General features: G+C 39.3%; 3 protein-coding genes and 1 long non-coding RNA gene across 4 annotated transcripts; 1 reads left to right on the forward strand and 3 right to left on the reverse strand.

Moving 5' to 3' along the window:
* Positions 1-1522: 1522 nt before the first annotated feature.
* On the reverse strand, positions 1523-14970 carry LOC148851128 (uncharacterized). The gene is made up of 2 exons (XR_016099160.1): positions 14267-14970; positions 1523-2199 (listed from the first exon to the last, which is right to left on the reverse strand). It is a non-coding gene; the product is annotated as an uncharacterized LOC148851128 (long non-coding RNA).
* Positions 14971-15722: 752 nt separating this feature from the next.
* On the forward strand, positions 15723-16752 carry LOC148851129 (auxin-induced protein 15A-like). Its single transcript, XM_088944441.1, has one exon. It carries the CDS (start codon positions 16042-16044, stop codon positions 16327-16329), a length of 288 nt encoding a protein of 95 aa, XP_088800567.1. The 5' UTR covers positions 15723-16041; the 3' UTR covers positions 16330-16752.
* A 1255-nt stretch (positions 16753-18007) lies between these two features.
* LOC148851130 (auxin-induced protein X10A-like) lies at positions 18008-18589 on the reverse strand. The gene has a single exon (XM_088944442.1). It carries the CDS (start codon positions 18473-18475, stop codon positions 18164-18166), a length of 312 nt encoding a protein of 103 aa, XP_088800568.1. The 5' UTR covers positions 18476-18589; the 3' UTR covers positions 18008-18163.
* Positions 18590-20385: 1796 nt separating this feature from the next.
* LOC148851131 (uncharacterized) lies at positions 20386-21075 on the reverse strand. Its single transcript, XM_088945666.1, has 2 exons — positions 20984-21075; positions 20386-20913 (listed from the first exon to the last, which is right to left on the reverse strand). Exons 1-2 carry the CDS (start codon positions 21065-21067, stop codon positions 20386-20388), a joined length of 612 nt encoding a protein of 203 aa, XP_088801792.1. The 5' UTR covers positions 21068-21075.
* Positions 21076-22020: the final 945 nt, after the last annotated feature.

The following is a 22020-nucleotide window of genomic DNA, read 5'->3' on the forward strand; positions in this document are numbered from 1 at the left end:
GGTCCGGGCCGCTGAAGTCATTTCATCTGTAGCCAGACTAGACCATTGCAGAAACCTCTTAGCATGACCCATCCGAGGCAGACGAAAACCCATGCCTGGCTTCTTTTCTATTTGGGTTTTGATCGAGAATGTGAACAAGAGCACTCAGTTGCGAGGAAAGAGTTTTGATCAAGTGTGTGTGAAAGGCTTTGGGCATTGAGAGCAGGATGGCAGCTCAGCTTGCACAAGGCATGTATATATAGAGAGGAAAGAAGTAGGGTGGAAGGACAATTCATCCTCTCAATTACTGAGTACTGACTGATGAGAGTGAATAGTAATGAAGAGACAGTTGCAGGGGCCGATAGTACTAGGAGACGTGCTCCACAATCCACATGGTTTTGCCTCCAAATCCGGTATCAAGATATTCGGAATGGTCGCATTATAGCATAATATTTGTTGCAATGAGCTATACACTATCAAATTGAAACAGCCTGGAAAGGAACTACTTGATTTGATTTGATGGTTGGATGGCGCCCCTGGAACTGGATTGATAGATGGGCATGGGTTGGTGAATATGTTTGGTGTCAAATCCCCTCTGAATTCTGAAAGTAAAGGGCATATAGACAAGCCTCTTCTGTTTGTGTTTTTGGCCGTGTGCTTAACCAAGTACTTACCACAGACTTCTTGTGATAAAAAGCGTATCACACTATTTCATGCTTCCGCCCAAAGTGCAATGCACCGATCCTACATGGGTCATGGGTCATAACCCAAATATATATGAGAGTGTGAAACCAATTCGCAATTCGTGTCAGACTTTCCTCCTAACGGGGATAAAAAAATGTACGAGGCCCAGGGGGAATCCGCTCTGTGGTCTCTGTAAATGGGTTGTCTTAGCATGCATAATGCATGACATGACTCACATGCAGGGAGCTGACATAATTGATGCAATTACAGTCTCCATTGCATTTGGTCCATTGAATTGAACAATCGCCATAGCATCATTAAATTCGAATGTCCCAAATTCCCAATGTGATATAATTTGACCCATTCATATTTAGAAAGTGTGCCAGGAAAAATAGACCCGTTACTGTTAATGTTTAGATACATACAATTATTATTTTTTGATATGGCTCATAAATATCATATTTCATTCAATCAAAAAACTGATAAAAAAAAAGGCCGATGAGATCAATTAAAAAATATATTTCCCACGATGACATTTTCACATGAATAGCAAATAATATATTTAAATTTGCCAATAATAGCATTATTTGATGATGATTTTACTCTGTAAAATGATTTAAAAAATACACAAAAACAATATTTTTAATATTATGTAATGTTTAATTAACGGAATACTAATGGATGAATTCAAGTATTTTTTTAGGAGTTCAATTACTAAAGAGTTGCAATTAAAAGTTTAGAGTACCTATCTATATATAATTTACCCTTTTATTAATAATAATATAAAATATTCTTATAACGTTTAGTTTAATTTATTAATAATATCCATCTAAATTTAATCCGAATCCGAATCCGAATCTGAATAATAACAAATTAAAATTGGATATATATCCAATTTGGTCCGGCCCGTACATTTGCAGTCCTATAATGTGCCCGCCCTCAGGTGAACCCCTTGAAAAACTAACAAATGCCCAATGCAGGTGTCTGCAAGTTGCAGTCTTAATCCTTTGTCCGTTGAAAACGGTTGGCACTAAAGCTTACAACTATCTACACAGAGCCACATTCATTCTACAACTCCAAACATCCACCATTGTTTTCAAGTGTCAAAGATTTTGTTGACCCGATTTATAGAAGTCTTCTATATATCTAGAAGAAAATGGGCCTCCATTTGCGTCGGGTGGTTCTCCATAGCAAAGAAATCATTCGAGAATGTTCTCTTCGTCTCACTAGACACCCAGCACTACCTCCATCAACAACCGTCAAAGATGTCCCCAGAGGCCATTTTGCTGTATACATCGGAGAGAGCCGGAAGAAGCGGTTCGTGGTTCCAATATCTTACTTGGAACATCCGTTATTCCAGGACCTACTCATTCGGGCTGAAGAAGAATTTGGATTTGATCATCGGATGGGCGGACTTATAATTCCGTGCAACGAAGACGCCTTCGTTGATCTCACTTCTCACTTGAGTGATCCATGAATGGAGGTGCAAAAAAGGTAGCTTATTGCTTCTCGCTGTTTTTGACAAGCGACTGCATACTTGAAAAAAAAAAAAAGAGAAAAAAAAATCTAATTAATTTCTGAGTCTGAATTCATCCCAATCCCTTGTAAAAAATGATTAATTATTCTTTTATTAATTTGTATATTTGTATTTACTGCATCTATATATATATATATATATATATATATTTTTTTTTTTGACTCTTGTGAAAGTTGTTCACTCAACTATTGTTGTTAAATGAATTCGATTTTTTTTTAAAAAAATTATATTTACTCCTCACATAATCACATATTCACATTAACCTCCCGATACATTCATCCATTCATTAGAAACATCTTCCTGTGAATTACATCATCCCGCTTCTTATAAAACAATATCTTTCAAGAACATCTCATAAATTCGAGAGATAGTGCAACGGAATCCGAATCCAAATATGCTCTTCACGCCAACCTCACAGCAAATCGAAACCATACATTGTTATGGATATGTTTTCACGGCTGCAATGTGTGTGGCGTTGGTGTTAAGTGCGCTAACTGAGGAGTGAGGATTAAATCCGAATCATAGAATGCAATGGCTCTTTTTTTAACATTTTGGGTAAAGTGATGAATAACTTTACAATGATCAAATATCTCTCATAACAATTAAAAAACGGTTAGTTTTTAGGGTATTTTGGATAATTAAATTATTTTCAATTCTTATAAATAGCCTTATCCTCTACCATTCTCATCACACCAATTTAACAATTTTCTTAATCTCTTTTTTAATTCTCATATTCTCTCAAGTCTCAATCTGTCGTATATTCTCTGATTTTTCAATTCTCAATTTTATTGAAGTTTCAACAAGAAGAACACTTGCTCAATAGCTTAAGTATCTCAAGTTAGCAATTTGGGAGGTTTGGATTCTTGGAGTTGAAAGGCTTTAACCATTGAAATCAAATTGGGATTCCGAACTGGCAATTCGGGTAAGATAATTAAATTAATTTTTATTTTTTTAGAATTAAAAAAGTGATTGGCTCCTCCTGAAACCAATTCCCCAACATGTTCAATGTCGACGATACTCAGTCGTAGCATGGTAGTATTATTACTGATATGGATGCTATTGATTTTGACGGAACTTCCAATCCTAGTATTGATACTAGGGAAAATAAAAAGAAGGCCACTAAGTTGATTAACTCGGTTTGAAAAATATTTAAAGTAAAGAAGGTTCAGGGGAAGGGAAAAATAGCTATTTGCCAATATTTAAAGTAAAGATTTTAGCTATTGTAGCAAGGGTGGTACTGGCCATTTGGGCAGACATTTATTCACCCATGAGAAGAAGAAGAAGAAGAAGAAGAAGAATGATGGAGAGAAACAATACAAACACAGATCAGTGGGGTTGGTACTTTTAAATATTCTCAAGACAAAATGATGCAAGAATTAACAAAATACATGCTGAACAATCATTTTTGTTAGCTGAAGACACTAAACTTGAAAAATGGTTACGCAATTTTGTAAATCCATAATTTAAAGCTAGGAATACTATTAAATTAGATCCTTTAATTTTTTTATTCATATAAATAAGATTTAATTTATATGTTATCAAATATTAATTCTAAAGTTGCAATTACTTTTGATATTTGGACTTCTAAATTTAACATAAGTTATATTTGTGTTACTTGCCATTTTATCGATGAAAATTGACTTTTAAATAAAAAAATTTTAAGTTTTATTAGGTTTGAATACTTTACATGCTTATGGAATTGACAATAAATTATTTTCTATTAGTTTTGATAATGCTAGCTAGGGGTTGTACAATCGGTTGGTTCGGTTCTATTTGGTTCAAATTGAGGATCTTACCGACTATTTAGTTTTACCATTTTCTCTAATTGAATTGAACTGACCCTAACCGAATTCAGTTGGTTTGGTTCGATTGGACCCTGGTTCCACATAAATGGCAAGCATTTAATAAGTGTTATTAATTAAAAGTTAAAATGGACCCAAAACTAGGGGTGTCCATGAAAAATCGAAAAACCAAACCGAACTGATTGGCTCGGGATTTTTGGAAAACCAAAGAACTAGTTCAGTTTTTGGTTAACCTACAAAAAAATGACGGTTAACCGAACCGACCGGTATATATATTTTTATGTATATTTTATATATTTTTAATATATGTCACATATTTTCTATGTATTATATATAAATATATATTCATTATAAATATAAATATATACTTATATTATATTTATAATAATTTATTTATAAATATATTATATATCTTTCAAATATTTACAATATATTATATATCATTTATTATTTATAACATAATATTTCATATATATTTGTATAATATATTATACCAAAGAATCAAACTAGTCAAAAACCAAAACTGGCGGATCGGTTAACCAGTGGTATCGGTTTAGTTTCGGTTTGGAGAATTGGAAAAACCGATACCATCAGTTCAGTTTACAAAAAAGTGCCATGGTTTGGTTAATCGAATTGTGGACACCCCTACCCAAAACCCAATGGTTTTAATTAATTAATTATTAACTATTATTAATTAAAAGTTAGAATGACCCCAAAGCCCAATGGTTTTAATTAATTAGCTATTATTAATTAAAAGTTAAAATAGGCCTAAAGCCCTATGCCAATGGGGAATTGGCAAATTGGCCATTTTCAAAAGTAATTAATGATTAAAGAACAATTAATAATGAGTCTAGGTTTTAATTAACTATTATTAATTGTTCATTGGAAAATAGAATAATTAATTAGTATAAAGTATTAAATAAAACTTCAATATTTAATATACTTAAATAAATAACAACATTAATTTGATTTTCGGTTCGGTTCAATTGAAAATTTCAGTCAAATTGAACTAAAACCAAAAACTAATTTTTGTTTTGAATAAAAATCATACCAAACTTATAGCCGAATTAACCGATTAGCTTATTTGGTTTGGTTTTTGGTTTATCAATCGAATTTGAATACCCCTAATGCTAGTAATAATGATTCAACAATAAATATTTTGAAATTTCAATTAAACCATGTTTAAATGGTAAGTTATTTCATATCAAATGTGCATATTACACCTTAAATTTATGTATTTAGGATGCTTTAAATCTTATTTTTACTCATATTTCTAAAATAAGAAATTGTATTATATATATTAAAAGTTCTGGAGCAAGAAAACAAGAATTTAAATATTTATGTCAAAATTATGGTTTAAAATATAAACATTTTATATTAGATGTTAAACATAGATGGAATTTTACCTATGCTATGTTAGAAAATTCTATTTCTCACAAACAAATTCTTAGTGATTTTTATAATGCAAAAATACCTATTGATATTATATTTGAGGAAGACTAGGAAATGACAATTTGCAGAGATTTTTTAAATATTTTTGTGATGAAACTAATAAATTATCGGGTATTTATTATCCAATTAGTTGTAATTTTGCTTATCAATTAATGATGATAGTGATTGTTTTGCAAAATATAGAGAAATCCACAAGTTAAAAGTATTGTTGAAATAATGGGAAATAAATTTAAAAAGTATTGGGAGAACATTTCTCCTCTTTATTGCTTAGCTACAATATTAGATTCTAGGATTAGGAAAGATGGTTTAGATCTTTTGCTTGAAACATATTGTGAAAATATGAATATTGAAATTGGAAATGAAAAAGAAGAAATTAATAATTTATTATTTGAAATGTATAGTTTATATGAATATGAAGTAACACGGAATAATAAAAATTGTACAACTTGTACAGCTACCACTTTTGAACTTGAGTCCAATAGTGGAAGAGAAAAACTTTATTTATTTATTAAGAGGCAAAAATCCACTACCTCGACAACAAGTTCATTTACTAGACTTAATTTTTATTTACAAACAATTTTTTCTACTTAGGTGATTCTTTCTTCACCTTGGAGGGAACAAATAATTTTGATATTTTAGCATGGTAGAGTGAATATGTAAAAAATTATTCAGTTCTTGCCGTTATGACATATAATCTACTAACCCCTCTGGTGTCTACAGTTCCATCGGAGTCTTGTTTTAGTGCAAGTACTAGGGTGTTGGGCGACAAGAGAAGTTGTATAAATGATTAAAGTCTAGAAATGAGCATTTGTTTTAAAGATTGACTGGATGTTGAAGATAAATTACAAAACAAAGGAGGGCATGTCACTACACTTGATGTTTCACTTGAAGCAGATGATCAAAGTCAAGAACAATATGAGAAAATGATGAAGGTAATAATTTTTTGTATACTCAATAGTTGTATAACATTTTTTTTTCAAATTATTGTAAATTTTGTTTTAATTTTATTTAATTTATTTGATATTTTTTAATAACATAATTTTTTATTTTCAATTTGTAACCATTTTGTATTTTTATATTTTATTAATTTATTATATTTTCCAATTTTCATATTTTGTTCATCCAACCATTGTATGCTTTGTATCATTCAAAATAAAATAAAATAAAATTCCTATTTTCCTTCCAAATTGTTATTCACTTTGTGTCTTCTCTTTGACTTTTTATTTGGTTAAGTATTTTTTTTCATTTCTTTGTTAGATTTCTTATTTTTTCAAATAGTTCCCAAAGGAAAGTCAAATATTTTATTTTTACTTAACAAAGAAATAAAAAATAAAAAATGTAAAAAAAAAATACAAAAGAACTAGTCTATCCCAGTTCGGACCACGCCTAAGGCCCGGCATGGCCCTTGCCCATGGCATGGCTTGTAGCCCGCCCCTCCTAGGCTCGTGGCATGACATGGCACGGCACAGGCTTGGGTCGTGGGCTGTGCCGGGCTGATCCCCTAAAATTATCCTTGGGGAGGGCAGCATGGCCTATGATGGCCTGCACTTTGCACGGGCCACAAGCGAGCTGTGCCATGCCGACACGTTTTACACCTTTAGTTGAAAACAATGTAAATTTTGGTTTAATTTTATTTTGGGTTTTAATTTATTCTGCTTCATGTCTTATTTTATTTCACTTGTATAAACAAGATAGGTAAAATTTTAAATAAATATAAAACAGAATTTGCACCCAAGTCATTTGTATTTTGTGTTGGTGCAAATAAATTTGTGCTGCAATTAAACGCAGCCTCTTCAAACCTGGAAACATTTTCAATGAAAAGACAAAGATACTCTTATTTATAATGATAATAACAACTACGGAAGGGTACTTTTGTCTAAAGGCTAAAATAGGGAATCTTCCAAACCCAAAAACTTTCAGTCCAGTTTACAATCGCTTTTAATCAAGGTTTTTAAAACTGGACCCGACAAGAAACTGTTCTGAAGTCGTAGGTCTGACGGTCCGATTTGAATGAATGACCTATGAAAGAAAAATAAAAAAAAATTAAATAAAAAGCAGAAAACGATAAAAAACTATTGTTTGAATCGATAATTCAACGGTTCGACCGCCTGGATCAATAGTTTGGAGTAAAACGGTCCGATTCGATTTGAAAACCATCCTTCTAACGGTGACGATAAAATCCACGCCTGACGCCTTCTCGTTTTTGTAAAAATTTTTGGATGTTTAATGAATGCACTGTAAATAGTGATTGTACCAAGACCAAATTTCTCTCCATCCAAACCATCCCATAAGTAAAAAGATGTAAATTTATTTGGCAAAAGAGTAGTACTCCAGGAAAAAGAATTCTTTTTTGGGGGTAAAAGCAGGCATAAGAAGTTATTCACACAAGAACTATCAACCCAGGTCAGGGCTTGCTGGCTGTCAGGTGGGCTCCACTTACAGTACAGAGGGCATGGGATTCTTAGGGCTGAAGGCAACTGAGTGTTTCCTGGATTAACATTTAAAAATGGAGAATGGACTCTTCATATATACGGTTTAATCAATTAAACTGTATCATATTGCCTCAAATCAGATAGATCCCTTTTCACCCTTAATCCACCATGAAATTTCTTGCATGCACATGCAAATGACTGGAAGACAGCATTGTAGTTCAATATCCTTTCATCACGCTCATATATATAATCTATAATCCAAGGAGTTTCAGAGTAAAAACCCGGAGCAAATCGAGCTTCTGCAATTAGTTTTGCTTCGATACTATAATCATGACTAAATGCTGCAATAAGCACGCCTAGAGAAGTGCAAATTCCATCCCAATCTGCACTAATCAAAGCTCCATTTGTATGTAGCTTAAGATACCTAGTGAAACCAACAAGTTATGGACACATGATGCAAATTACCTTCCTCCAGACATCTTTTCCATTTACTTTAAAAGGGTTCGCACATTCCATTGCCATTCCTTCCTCCAAAACCACTGTTCTTGCACCTTACTCAAAAAGTGATCTGTACCTTCATTTCAATCCAATGCTGTTAAGAATTCCTTCGATGCACATTGCATCCATTCTAGACCAAAATAAGAAAAAGATCAACCATTCATTTCAAAAACCTTTACAGTAACAATTTGAGAAGTAAGCTATGCTTTTCCAAATTATATTTATGCCAAATGCCACACTCCAGCATAACCAAGGCATGATGACAAGAATCTTTTTTATACTAAAGAATTGTTTTTCAATTTTTTGAATGAGGCTTTCTGATCCATGACCAGGAGTTTGATACTCTTGAGATAAAAGCCACTGTTCTTGCACCTTAGCTCAAAAAGTGATCTGTACCTTCATTTCAATCCAATGCTGTTAAGAATTCCTCACTTCAAATCTCGATCCCTTCCAAGCAAAGTTCAGAATTTTGATTGGGGTTTTTGTTAAACAACATCCTTTTCCAACTAGATAGATGATTGATCTTTGTCTAAACACTTGCCAATAGGATTCTGCAGAAAATGGGACTTAAGAAATTAATCAGCTTCTAACACCCTTCTATCTTCACCATCAAAGAGATACATACTCAATGTAACTGATGCGAGGTTATCCTTCTAACTACCATAGATATCGAGGTTATCCTTCATTCTTTGAATTCTGAGTTTCACGAACATTAAAATTTCAATTTGATCATAGAATGGACCATTACCGAACCATCAATTGAACCAATCAGAAAACACTTTCACCCACCACCAGCCATTTGATCAAAGTCTCATTCAAGCTTCAGCCTCTCTTAATGATCCAGATTGCAATTTAAAGTTTCCTAAAAGGGCCCAAGATTCCTTCCTCACATGTTTGCCTGGCAGGAATTTATGTGGATGGATAGGACTTGCCACCCCATCTTCCTTAATTCTTAGGCTTGTCTTAACATCTGTAAGATTTCGAATTCTGAAATTCCAACCAAGTAATGCTTCTTGATCTTCTTTTACTCTTATCATAATTTTCCCATTATTGAATGAATCCACTTAGCCATACCCTTAAGAACATGTATGCATGGAAGAAAGGATATTTATAAGCATTATGGATCAAAGTAAAACCATTCTAAATGATGTTGATAAGAAAATTCTGAAACTGATGAGGGCAGATTTGGCCCTCCAGTGAAATTGTGACACGTGGCACCTCGTGATAACTAGGAAAACACCCAGCCATCAAACTTACGAAGTTGGTGACCCACCCGGGCACCAGTCTGGCCGGCCTGACGCGCGCCTGCACGACCTGCGCGGCGCGCGCGCGGCCTGCGCGAACTACGCACGGCCTGCGCGAGCTGTGTGCGGCGTGCGGTCTGCGCGACCTGGCCGACCTGGACCAGCCAAGCGCATGATCCGGTCAAGCCGCCCATAAGGCGCCCACCGACAAACCTGGCTAGACACTGACCCGCCGACTGACACAGGCGCCAGCTTGATGACCTGGTCAAGACACTGACCCGCCGACTGACACAGGCGCCGACCTGACGACCTGGCCTAGACACTGACCCGCCGACTGACGCAGGCGCCCCTCTGACAACCCGGCCCAGGCGCCGACCTGGCCGCCTGACACAAGCGCCAGTCTGACGACCTTTCACCACCGTACCCCGGTTCTGACAAGATGCGACGAGTCTTACCGTTTGGAGGCTTTTCACCCACCTAACTCGCGAGGACTCCGGTATATAAAGACCTCACCCCCCAAAGGGGAGGGGAATGAAAAAAGGGAAGTAACCCCTGCTCTCTAGCTCTCTCATATTATCTTCAAGGCTCTCTACAATAAGAGTGCTAACTTAAGCGTCGGAGAGCCCCCACCGGGAAAATACCCCCGGGACCTCTGATTCAATTCTCGCAAGTCCTTTAGCTCCCGCTGCCTACAAAGAGGAGGAAAAGATGAAGTTCTCGCAGGTCCCTCAGCTCCCGTAGCCTACAAAGGAAAGAAGACCACCTCATGCTGAGGCTAGTCGGATTGCGCCGCACCAGGGAGCTCCAACATTCTCTAAGTTATCGACCACCGAGTAGGCAGTTTGCCACCAAGCAGTTCGCCACCAGGCAGTTCGCCACCAGGCAGTTAGCCACCAGGCAGTTCACCACCAAGCAGTTTACCACCAGGCAGTTCGCCACCAAGCAGTTCACCACCAGGCAGTTCGCCACCAAGCAGTTCACCACCAGGCAGTTCGCCACCAGGCAGTTCACCACCAAGCAGTTCGCCACCAAGCAGTTCACCACTAGGCAATTTGCCACCAAGCAGTTCGCCACTCGGCAGTTTGCCACCAGGCAATTCGCCACCAAGCAGTTCGCCACCAGGCAGTTCACCACCAAGCAGTTTGCCACCAGGCAGTTCGCCACCAGGCAGTTTGCCACCAGACAGTTCGCCACCGGCCAGTTCGCCACTAGGCAGTTCGCTCTAGGTAGTTCTCCACCGAGTAGTTCGCTAGTAGGCAGTTCACTACCAAGTAGTTCATCACTAAGGCACGCCACCACCGGGTCAAATAACGAGGTACTTAGCCAAAAAATTTTTACATCACAAAACATTGGTACATGGCCGAAAACGGTTACATCAATTGGCACCGTCTGTGGGAATCACGCTACAAAAAGCTAAGTTCTCATCCTACAAAAGCTAAGTTCAAATCTTGCCAAAACTAAGTCCTCACTTTTAGAAATTGAAGCTATCGCTTTATAGTTTACATTTTTTATGAACTTAGAGACTACGTAGGGAGCTAACAGACTAAGTAGCTCTACCAACCTTACTTTCAATTCAGATAATACCACATCAGTCCTCTCTGCAAGGTCCTCCCTACAAAGATGAGCTCTTCGTGGCTTCCGCGGGAGTTGGTGGCCAACTGACTACATAGGCGCCCTTACTGGTCGAGCCTTCCAAAGCTCCCGTGTGAGCTGGCAACCTAAAGTTAGTAGTGTTGCCCCCGAAGGTCGAGCCCCTAGTAGCTTCTTGTAGGAGTAGGTGACCGGCACTACGAAGCTGATGCAGGCCAAGCCTACGGGCCACATTACTACTTAAGACCCGGTCGCCTCTCCGGCACGGGCAAAGTTAGAAAAGAGTAGACCACTGGTCACTCCCAAAGCCTACGGGCCACATTACTACTAAAGACCCGGTCGCCTCTCCGGCACGGGCAAAAGTCAAAGAATAGTAGACTACGAGTCGCTCCCAAAGCCTACGGGCCACACTAGTAATTGGATCAGTAGTTACTAGCTCATCGACTTACGGGCCAAAAGAAATCTACTCCCTTCGTTGAGTTACTATCAACTCGGGAGTGGGGGGCTATTGATGAGGGCAGATTTGGCCCTCCAGTGAAATTGTGACACGTGGCACCTCGTGACAACTAGGAAAACACCCAGCCAACAAACTTACGAAGTTGGTGACCCACCCGGGCACCAGTTTGGCCGACCTGGTGCGACCTGCGTGAGGCACACGCGAACTGCGCGCGGCACGCGCGGCCTGCACGAACTGCGCATGGCCTGCGCGAGCTGCGTGCGACTTGGCCGACCTGGACCAGCCTAGCGCATGATCCGGCCAAGCTGCCCATAAGGAGCCCACCGACAAACCTGGCTAGACACTGACCTGCCGACTGACACAGGCGCCAGCTTGACGACCTGGTCTAGACACTGACCCGCCGACTGACGTAGGCGCCCCTCTAACAACCCGGCCCAAGCGCCGACCTAGCCGCCTAACACAAGCGCCAGCCTGATGACCTCGAGGAGTTCACCACCGTACCCCAGTTCTGACAGGATGCGACGAGTCTTACTGTTTGGAGGCTTTTCACCCACCTAACCCGCGAGGACTCCGGTATATAAAGACCTCACCCCCCAAAGGGGAGGGGAATGAAAAAAGGGAAGTAACCCTTGCTCTCTAGCTCTTTCATATTATCTTCAAGGCTCTCTACAATAAGAGTGCTAACTTAAGCGTCGGAGAGCCCCCACCGGGAAAATACCCCCGGGACCTCTGATTCAGTTCTCGTAGGTCCTTCAGCTCCCGCCGCCTACAAAGAGGTGGAAAAGATGAAGTTCTCGCAGGTCCCTCAGCTCCCATAGCCTACAAAGGAAAGAAGACCACCTCATGCTGAGGGCAGTCGGATTGCGCCGCACCAGGGAGCTCCAACATTCTCTAAGTTATCGACCACCTAGTAGGCAGTTCGCCACCAGGCAGTTCGCCACCAGACAGTTCGCCACCAGGCAGTTTGCCACCAAGCAGTTCACCACCAGGCAGTTCGCCACCAAGCAGTTCGCCACCCGGCAGCTCGCCACCAGGCATCTCGCCACCAGGGAACTCGCCACCAGGCAGTTCGCCACCAGACAGTTCGCCACCTGGCAGTTCCCCACCAGGCAGTTCGCCCCCAGGCAGTTCTCCACCGAGCAGTTCGCCAGTAGGCAGTTCACTACCAAGTAGCTCATCACTAAGGCACGCCACCATCGGGTCAAATAACGAGGTACTTAGCCAAAAAATTTTTACATCACAAAACATTGGTACGTGGCTGAAAACGGTTACATCAGAAACCAATTCCTTCCAACTCTTCACAGATAAGGTCAGGTTGCTAGCTGGCATAAGCTTGGTCTTTTTCCAATTTCAAAACCATGAAACAATTTGAATTTCTTCTATTCCCCCTTCTTCTAACCATATCATCAAGGACTTTGAACTCTAGTGGCTAAACGAGAAATGGTATCATGTTCCACATAATTCATGTATTCATGTTCATGCTGATCAAGTATTTTACATCTACATCTAGTTTTTGGAAATTTTACCGAGAAAACGTTCCTGCTTCATCCTTCACAATACCCTTTAAAATTTCTTACTAACTTGAAAATAGGACTGACGATCAGGCTCCAACTCTTGCAAAGGAAGTTTTTATTCATCTATAATAGAGCAAAAATTTAAAGCATCTTTTCTCCACAGTTTCTGCAATTTAAAAGGACTTGGCTCACCAGAAGAGGTTTCCTTCAGCCGATCAAGCATTGTACAATAATGGTGTGAGTTCTAGGAATATGATTATATGACTAATCCTAAGAAATGGGAAAACCACATTGCTGTCCCAATTAACCATAACCAGGTTCATCATGGATATATCCCCTCTGTAAATAACTGGATTAGGCCCTCATGGAGAAGAAAGACTCAATTGGCCGTCAAAAGATTCCACTGTGTCATTCTTGAAGTCCCAGAACAACTCCTCTCTACAGAGAGAGATGCATGTATGGCACAAAAGGACTTTGCTGTGAGTTGGGCAAAAAATACTACTGATCACAGCCTAGAGAAATGGTTGGCTGATAATGGGCCTTTATATATAGTAACAAAATCCCATTGTGTGGGTATTCTAAGAGGCAATGCTTTGAGGTCTGTCATTCATTATGTACAAGGCAAATATGACATATTTGTTTAATTTGATCTAAAATTTGAATGCCTCTGACTCTGAGTAAAACTGGTCGTTATTGGGCTACTTCTCTTCGGCCAAAATTCGAAGTCCTTTCTGGACAAACCTGGAATGGGCAATCCTTAGAGTTCATGGGCTGGATGGGCCAATACAAAACTACCACATCTAATGGGCATACTAAAGCATCAAAGATATCCCTTGTAGGTGAAAGATCGGAATCAGAGGAATAAAAACCAAAGAGAAATGAATAACCTAAAATGGCTGCTGTGTTAGGGGTGCGTTTTCGCGTCTCTGTGCTGCCAATGTTTATTCCTCGGTTGCGACATGATAAGTTCAAGTTGAGATAACAAAAGAGACTAGTGAGAAAATCAATTTGCTTTGTAATAGAAATCTACTTTGACATATTAGACTTATTGCTGAATGAGTGAAAGATTGTACTTACAATACTCTTCCGCAGTTGGGATGCTGTACAACTGTTGCAAACTTGATATAGCTTGTTGAATTAATTTTTCATATGCTGGTTGGGTGAGTTGTTTCGTCATCATATCCGCTGTAAGATCCATATCAATCATCCTCAGACCCATGTAGTTTTTCTTAGGATCGGGTAAAGTCCGCAACAGATATTGGTCTATTGATGAACTGGCCTGGCTTTCGATTGTCGTTTGGCATATTCACCACGTATGGAATGGTATCTATGTTTTCAAATTTTGGAGAAGGATGCTGCCGCCGGTGAATGGTGATATATAAAACCGAAACTCTTCTCTTTCTTGAGTCATAGCAGCTGAATCATGCATGAACTGCTTGTAGCTCTAGCTCTTCCTAACAGAAACACAATATGTAGGCCTAGAGATATACTGAAAACGGCATGAATCAGTTTTTGATAACAATAAAAACTGAGTGGACGTCATATATGGGACTCAAATTCCTCTTCGATCGAGCTGTGTTTGTAATGAGTAGGGCGTCGGAATCAGAAACTACTCCAGGTTCTCCTCGGCATAGAGGAAAAACGGCTTTGGAAGAGATCAGCAACTAGTGAAAGGAAGATAACAAATGAACTAGAACTGCAACACAACTGTTTTTCCACGGCCATGGTTACAAGGAACAAAGATATCGAATTTGAGAAATTAAAGAAAGATATGATAAAGGTGTAAGAAATTTGCAGGGCGGGATTGTCGATCCTTAAATACCTATGTCCATATATATATGATGTAGGTCCTTGTGTCGGAGAAGCACTCAACCAACTGGTCTGTGATAAATAGTGAATACAAGTTGAGGAAACTAGAAGAAATATTAATTGCATGTTACTCTGTTAGGTTGATGCATTGCCACAAATCCCAGTCATAAATTATTGTTTGATTTCCCTCTCAACTCTCAAGTTTGGTTTTGAAGCCCTTTCAGTCTCAGGCAGTAGGGCCCAAATTAACTTGAATCTTCTTTTACAGTACACTAATAGTTATTTGTACACCAACAGTCCAACACCATCACATGGATATCATATTACGTTGGCAAGTGTATGTTGTAGCTAGCGACCACTTGCATGGTGCCTCTGCAGTCTGCCCCATGGGTTGGTGGCTGGTGGATAGTTAGAGAGAGAGAGAGAGAGAGAGAGAGAGAGAGGGAGATGTAGTACATGTAGTTACATTGTTGATACATTAATGGATGCATGAGGTGAGGTGGGGATAACATGCATGTAGTAGTTATGTTTTCGATGAGGTGGGACTTGAACAGACCTAATGACCCATGGGTTACAAGGGAAAGCCATGTGATGTGATCCTTGAAGATGGTGGTCCCTCGATCGAGACAGACCAACCCATTTGTGCCAGTCACGAAAGCATTTATAAATAATTACAATACAATCAGTTCCCCACCACTGATTTCAATGTTTACTCAAGTGGTCAAGTGGGATTTGCAGTGCATCGTGATGTGCTGGCAAAGAGTTATACAAGGCAAACCCATGAGGCGTGTTCAGAGTTTGGTATATCCATCATCTTAGTCTGTCTAACTAGTCAATATTCATTCATTTGTGTAGGTGATTAGTTTTGGGCTACATTACACAGCTTGTTGTCTATATATATCTACCCATACTCCGGAAGGAAGTGCATCCATCTTTCAAGCAGTCTAGCCTTTACCTCCCTCTGATATTCAGAGCTGAAGCAAACTTCGAGATCCATTTTCGTCGGTCGCTCTTTTCCTTTTCAAGTTACCTCCTCAGAAGCCATGGGTATCCGATTGCCGGGGATGGTTCATGCAAAAGCCCTTCTCCGACGTTCTCTTTTACCTTCCGCACCAACCGCTAATGTTCCCAAGGGACATTTTGCAGTCTACGTTGGTGAAACCCAAAAGAAGAGGTTCATTGTTCCAATATCCTACTTGAACCACCCTTCCTTTCAAGATTTATTAGGTCAGGTAGAGGAAGAATTTGGGTTCGAGCACCCGATGGGTGGTCTTACAATTCCTTGCAATGAAGAGCAATTTCTCTACCTAGCTTCTCGTTTGAGTGGCTAGTGATCATGAGAGGAGCGGAATGCAGGAGCCTCAAATCAATTGAAGAGGTCAATCAAGCTGATTAACAGATCTGCATCTTGGTTGACATTCTCTGCTGCAACATCGCCAGATCCCAACTCTAAATTAACCGAAGTACCGTTTTACAAACAAGTGGGAAAAGGATACATTCAAAGCTGGTGAATGGAGAAAGGACTACCATTCAACCTTTCTCGGCCGGTTTTACAGAGAATGGGAAAATTATGCTCAAAGCTGCAGCCTGCAGGGAAAGCACATTGACATTGAGTCGATCTCTTCAACTCAATTTGCAAATTAAGCATCTACTTTGCCACTCCAATTCCAATTAATTTGTACATTACCAGGGAGTAGATCTCCGCAATACAAACACCATTCAATAAATTCTTTTTCATCTTTGTCACTGCAAAATCTTTGTTAGATCTGATTCTCAAGGAACCGCATATCTTATTTCATGTATGGTATAACCTCTCTGCTCAATAAGTGAGTTATAATGCAATGAAAAGTTGACGAAAATTGTGAGCTAACAGTTGACACCAATATATGATCTGTTTCACACGAACTCCAACTCTCCAAGTGAGCGAATGCCATTCATTACTTCTTCGACAAGCCATATTATTATTATTATTTTTATGTTCCATAAATATTATCTTATTAGGTCTTATAGTCGCTAATATATAATTAAATATATAGCATTAAAAGATAAATCTATCATTATTTTATAATTTTATAATTTTATTTATTTTTTGTAGTTTTATTTACATGAATCGAACCGAATGGTTCAATTGTTTGTCTTGTGATTCAATGTCGTAACTAACTCTACATCTGGGTCTGACGAGGGTTTGACAGCATTATGACTTTAGTTTTGTGTAATTGAAATGTTTATTAAGATCTTGTAATTAAGAAGTGTACTTTGGTAATTTTTGACTAATGTTAATTAAGATCCTGTAATCAAGGAGTGCTATTGAACCTTATTTTTTTCTCCCTTTGATGTTAAACCCTTAGGATTATTTATTATCATAAATAAAGGCTAATGAAGCTTTACCACTTTGGTCATGTGTAAGTGGGCTTGATCTGTTTGGAGTAATAATTAATGATTTCCCCCCCAAAATTATGTGAAATCCAAGTATCCGAATCCCTATCTAACTTGTAGCAAAATTGAAAAAAAAAAAAAAAATCCCTAACTAGCTAGGTCCACATCTTAATTGGGAGTGACACTTCCTGTTGATTTATCTTACACTATAACTTATTATCGCACCTTGGGGAACTCCCCCAGACAAAGACAATAGTTGTTCAGTCAAACCAGGTAAGGTGGAGGAGCAGGAGGGAGTGGTCGTGGATATAATAATTCAAATATGAAACAATATGACAGTAGTCTAGTCTACGTACTAATATAGACACTTGTTTCCTTACAATTAATTGTTGTAAAATTAAGCACTGTATGCTGTAAATATTTCATTGCAACATGCAAAATTTACAGCCAGAGTTTATTAGTGTGGCATTGGATTTATTTACAGCAGAGAGGCTTTTAGTGCAATAATTGGCTCTAAAGAGCTTTTGTCGTTCCGTACTAATTTTTCTTATACCCAATGGCATTTAAAGGTTAACTCATGAACAATATAGATATAATTAGAATTAAAAAAAAAAACTAAAAAAAGCAAGAAAATAGTTTAAAAAGAAATCTTTAGTTTAAAACTCAAAGGGATAAAACAATGAATTCTATTCTATAATTCTTAGGGAGGATAAGGAGCTTCTTTTCCCTCCTCCACTAGATCTTCCGCAAAAATCTATTTACACTATACAAGATTTCATCATTTTCTAATCATAAACTATTCAATGAAGATGTGAGATGAAGGAAGGCATCCTCTTTGCAGGGGATGGTGAGAGCACCCATTGGATGATCGAATCCGAACTCCTCTTCGGCCTGACTTAACAAATCTTGGAAAGAAGGACGGTTCAAATATGATATGGGAACCACAAACCGCTTCTTCTGATGAGCCTCTCCCACATACACCGCCAAGTGGCCTTTTGGGACAACCAATGCCACCGCTGAAGCAGTTTGGTTTGCAATCAGAAAAGAGCGTCGAAGCATCATCTTAGCGTGAGACAAAGCAGTAGGCAAACGGATACCCATGGCTTCTACCTACAGTGAAGTCAGAAAGAATTTGCAGATCTAAGAACAAATTATCTTTTAAGAATAGAGAGGCTGTGATTTATGAGGACTTAATTGGAAGGTGAGATTGTATATCGGACTAAGTATGCATGTATGTATATATATAGCTAGAAGAAGCGCTCAGAAGGCAATCCCTATCAAAATATCGAACAAGTGGTCAAGAGGCCAGCAGTTGGCTGGTTCAGGATTAGAGACATTAGTCATGAGTGTTCACATGGTTTTGCCTCCAGATCCGTTGTCCTGATTTTAATTAGGTCTTCAATGGGACAAGAAATGCTCATTCGTTTCTCTAGTGAGAGAGAGACTGAGGGGACGAAAATAGCCATGCAATGCCCAATCACTTGGGATTTGGTGAACAGCTAGTTAAGAGTCTACAACCCAACTTGACTAGACGGATAAGAAATCGCCCCTTGATTGTGATTTGCGAGTTGGAAATACATGACTATGGAAATGTTTGGTAAAGTTGTTTAGGACGATGGCCACAATACGAGCCATTTGGGGACTTAATGTACCTATCAATTCTGATGAATATCAACATTCTTTTTTTTTTTTTGTTTCCATCTTTCTTCCCGAATAGAGGGGCAATAAGTCTATTCTCTTTCCTTGGTCATCAAAGGAACAATTGAGTCAAAAAGTGTAAACCTAACTATCCTCCAGCTCAGCCCATTATCCACTTTCCTCTTTTCTGCTATCCAGCCCCCTTCTAAATTTCATGGTTTTTGTTTCAAAATTTGAGAAAATTAGATAATATTGAATTGGATCAATGTGGCTTCCAGCCCATCCAGTCTCACAAAACCATCTTTAGACTATTCCCTTATCGTTTTGTTTCCGTTTCTCTTTCTCTTTCTCCTTCTCTCTTTCTCTCTCTCTCTTCTGCTATAACCAAAGCTCTTCAGCAGTTTCTGTGTATCTCTCTAATGTTCAAACTCAAGGATTTTACATTCTACTCGGGCTGCCATTTGTATCTGGTTATCCAAGTCCGGCCGGATTTGAAATTTGATTTGATCAAACTGCATTTGTATTTCTAATCTACCCCAATCAAATCCAATTTTGATTCAACTTTGATAATATTGTATGACTATATAAAATCAACATATATTTATTGATAAAGCTATTTAAATATCGAATTATCATTAATAAAAAAACAATAAATATCATATTTTCTTCAAATGCTCATAAAATCAAGTCTAACTAAAGCCATTACTAATTTATTTTATTAATAAAATATCTGTCATTTTTTATTCATTAATTTTATTAGTAAATTATAATAACTTTATTATCTTTAATTTAATTTAATTCATTAATAATATATAATATCTGATTCCAATCTAAATCTAGCCATGTAGGTAGATTTGATATGATGATTTCGACTTGATTGGTTGACCTTCAAACGGCTCGAAACCACAACGCATAGCTCGGTAGTATATTGCCGACCAACTTGACTCGGCTACCCACTGCTTGAGCCTAAAGCGGAGAAGAATGCCCCTGCCCATCAAGGCTTGAGGACGATCGGTCAAACTCCATTCACCTACTGACTAAATCGGTCAGAGCTAGCCAAGCAACGACTAGCCCTCGAAGGGCCCCAAAGGATCTCAAGACCGGAAATTGAGCATCCCAAAGATGAGAGCTTGGAATACACTCCTGCTTCGCTAGTTGAAGGCTGAAGATCTCGGGCAACTCAAACCTCGGCCAAGGCAAGGCCGAGGAAACAAAAAAAAAAAAAAGAAAAAGATGATTGCACACAAGTTTAGAAACAGAAAATTTCATTAAGTTAAATAGCCAGTACAATAGATGAAAGCTCGGCATACCGAGCCATTACAAGAGCAAAAATAAAAAAAAAAAGAAAAAGAGAGAAAGGAACCCGCAACAGTTCAATCCATGGAAGGGAAATTAGCGGCCTCGTCACCACCATCCTCATCATCATCGCCGCTTTCGCCCTCCTTATCAAAGAGTTCATCCAAGGCCGGGGGCATTTCGTTGTCGTAGGGCTCCCAAGTCTGTGCAACACCAGTTAACTTGGGACAGTGGCACAATGATCTCTGTCGGAAGATGTTGAAACTAGCCTCGAAGGAAGCCGAAGCATACTGATCCATGTCTTGCTGAAGCTCCACCGAGCTCTTGTACCGTGCTACTGCCTCCTCGGTGGCCTCTTGATTCAGCCATTCCCTCTCTACCTTTAGTTCGATGATCTCGTGCTTGAAGCCATGGACCAACTCCACTTTCTCAGCCAACCGAGCCTTCAACTCGGCCACCTCCTTCTCTAGTGCAGCGGATCGCTCTCTAGCTGCCTGAAGCTCGGCCAATTGTGCCTTCAGTTGCAGGTACTCGGGATGCTCCTTCTCGTACCATTGCTGCAACTCACGAAGGTGATCAACCACGGCAATGGCCGAGCATGTGTTCTACGGACACAAGAAGCATTGTAAGTACAAGGAAACATGCTTAAAACAATGAAGGCAAGTATGAACTTACCTGAGCCGCAACCCGAATGAGTGAGCACTCTAAGGTGGTGCTCCCGGTACTCCCAGCCTCTTTGGTGATGCAGGCCGTCATCATCCCGTGGGGTTTCTAGCCTGTCCTGGCTGCGAACTGTCCAGCGCGACACATGAATATTGGAGCTACTACTTCCCACCTCAACTCACGAAGGGAAGGTAGCCTTGCTAGCTTCCCTGGCATCCACAACCACAATGTCCTCGTCGTCATTCCCTTGTCACTGAGCTCTTTTTTGGCGATGAGGCACCCTCTCGGAAGACCTCGGAGGAGGAACTACCTCGGGATGGACATGCAGTGGTTTACCAACCCGGTTCTGCCTTTGGCGATTCTCCATCCGACATACAATTTCCTCCTCACTTGCCATTTCTACACCTGCACCACGAAAACACGACAGTAAGTACTAGGTCAAAGAAGCAAAGAAAGTATGAGCAAACAAAGCAACGAAAAGGACGGATCAACCACCCTACGCACCAGCCCGCCAAGCATTAACATCTCCGAGCATGTATATGCAACTACATCTATCTTGTGGATCATGCTCAGAGCTGACCTTTCCTCCCAAGTAAGTGCAGACCATTGACTCCGCCGGGGGATGGGACTCTATCCCAAATACCTTGGCCGCTAATCTCATCCTGACAACCCCGGAAACCCAATCTGACCAGGACACGGATCTTCGGCTATAAAAAGGTACTCCATGCTCAGGGTAAGGGATCTCACTTCTGACACCCATACTGCTATTCTATTTGGACTAACATCCCTGTAGTTCGGTCCGACCATCCATTACCTCTTGCTGACTTGAGCGTCGGAGTATCTACCCGGGTATAGTTCCTCAGGCCTCTGACTTCTTATTTTTTGATCACAGGTCTTGATGCATGGCTCATCCTCGTAGTTCAGCCCCGCCTTACTAATAAGGATTATCTGATTACTCTTCTCAATTCGTATGAATAGATTAGCACCAATATTGAAATTAATCGGCATGCATGAATGCATGATTAATTATATATTGAACCCAAATTCTT

Source organism: Nelumbo lutea, chromosome 5 (assembly GCF_056320005.1).
Source record: "Nelumbo lutea isolate HS-2025 chromosome 5, American lotus-T2T, whole genome shotgun sequence".
In the NCBI taxonomy this organism is placed as follows: Eukaryota; Viridiplantae; Streptophyta; class Magnoliopsida; order Proteales; family Nelumbonaceae; genus Nelumbo; species Nelumbo lutea.

Coding starts and splice junctions, on each gene's coding strand:
- LOC148851131 (XM_088945666.1), bottom strand. CDS start 21,067: ATGATGACGGCCTGCATCACCAAAGAGGCTGGGAGTACCGGGAGCACC. Junction 20,914..20,983: donor TCATTCGGGTTGCGGCTCAG/GTAAGTTCATAC, acceptor TTGTGTCCGTAG/AACACATGCTCGGCCATTGC.
- LOC148851130 (XM_088944442.1), bottom strand. CDS start 18,475: ATGGGTATCCGTTTGCCTACTGCTTTGTCTCACGCTAAGATGATGCTT.
- LOC148851129 (XM_088944441.1), top strand. CDS start 16,042: ATGGGTATCCGATTGCCGGGGATGGTTCATGCAAAAGCCCTTCTCCGA.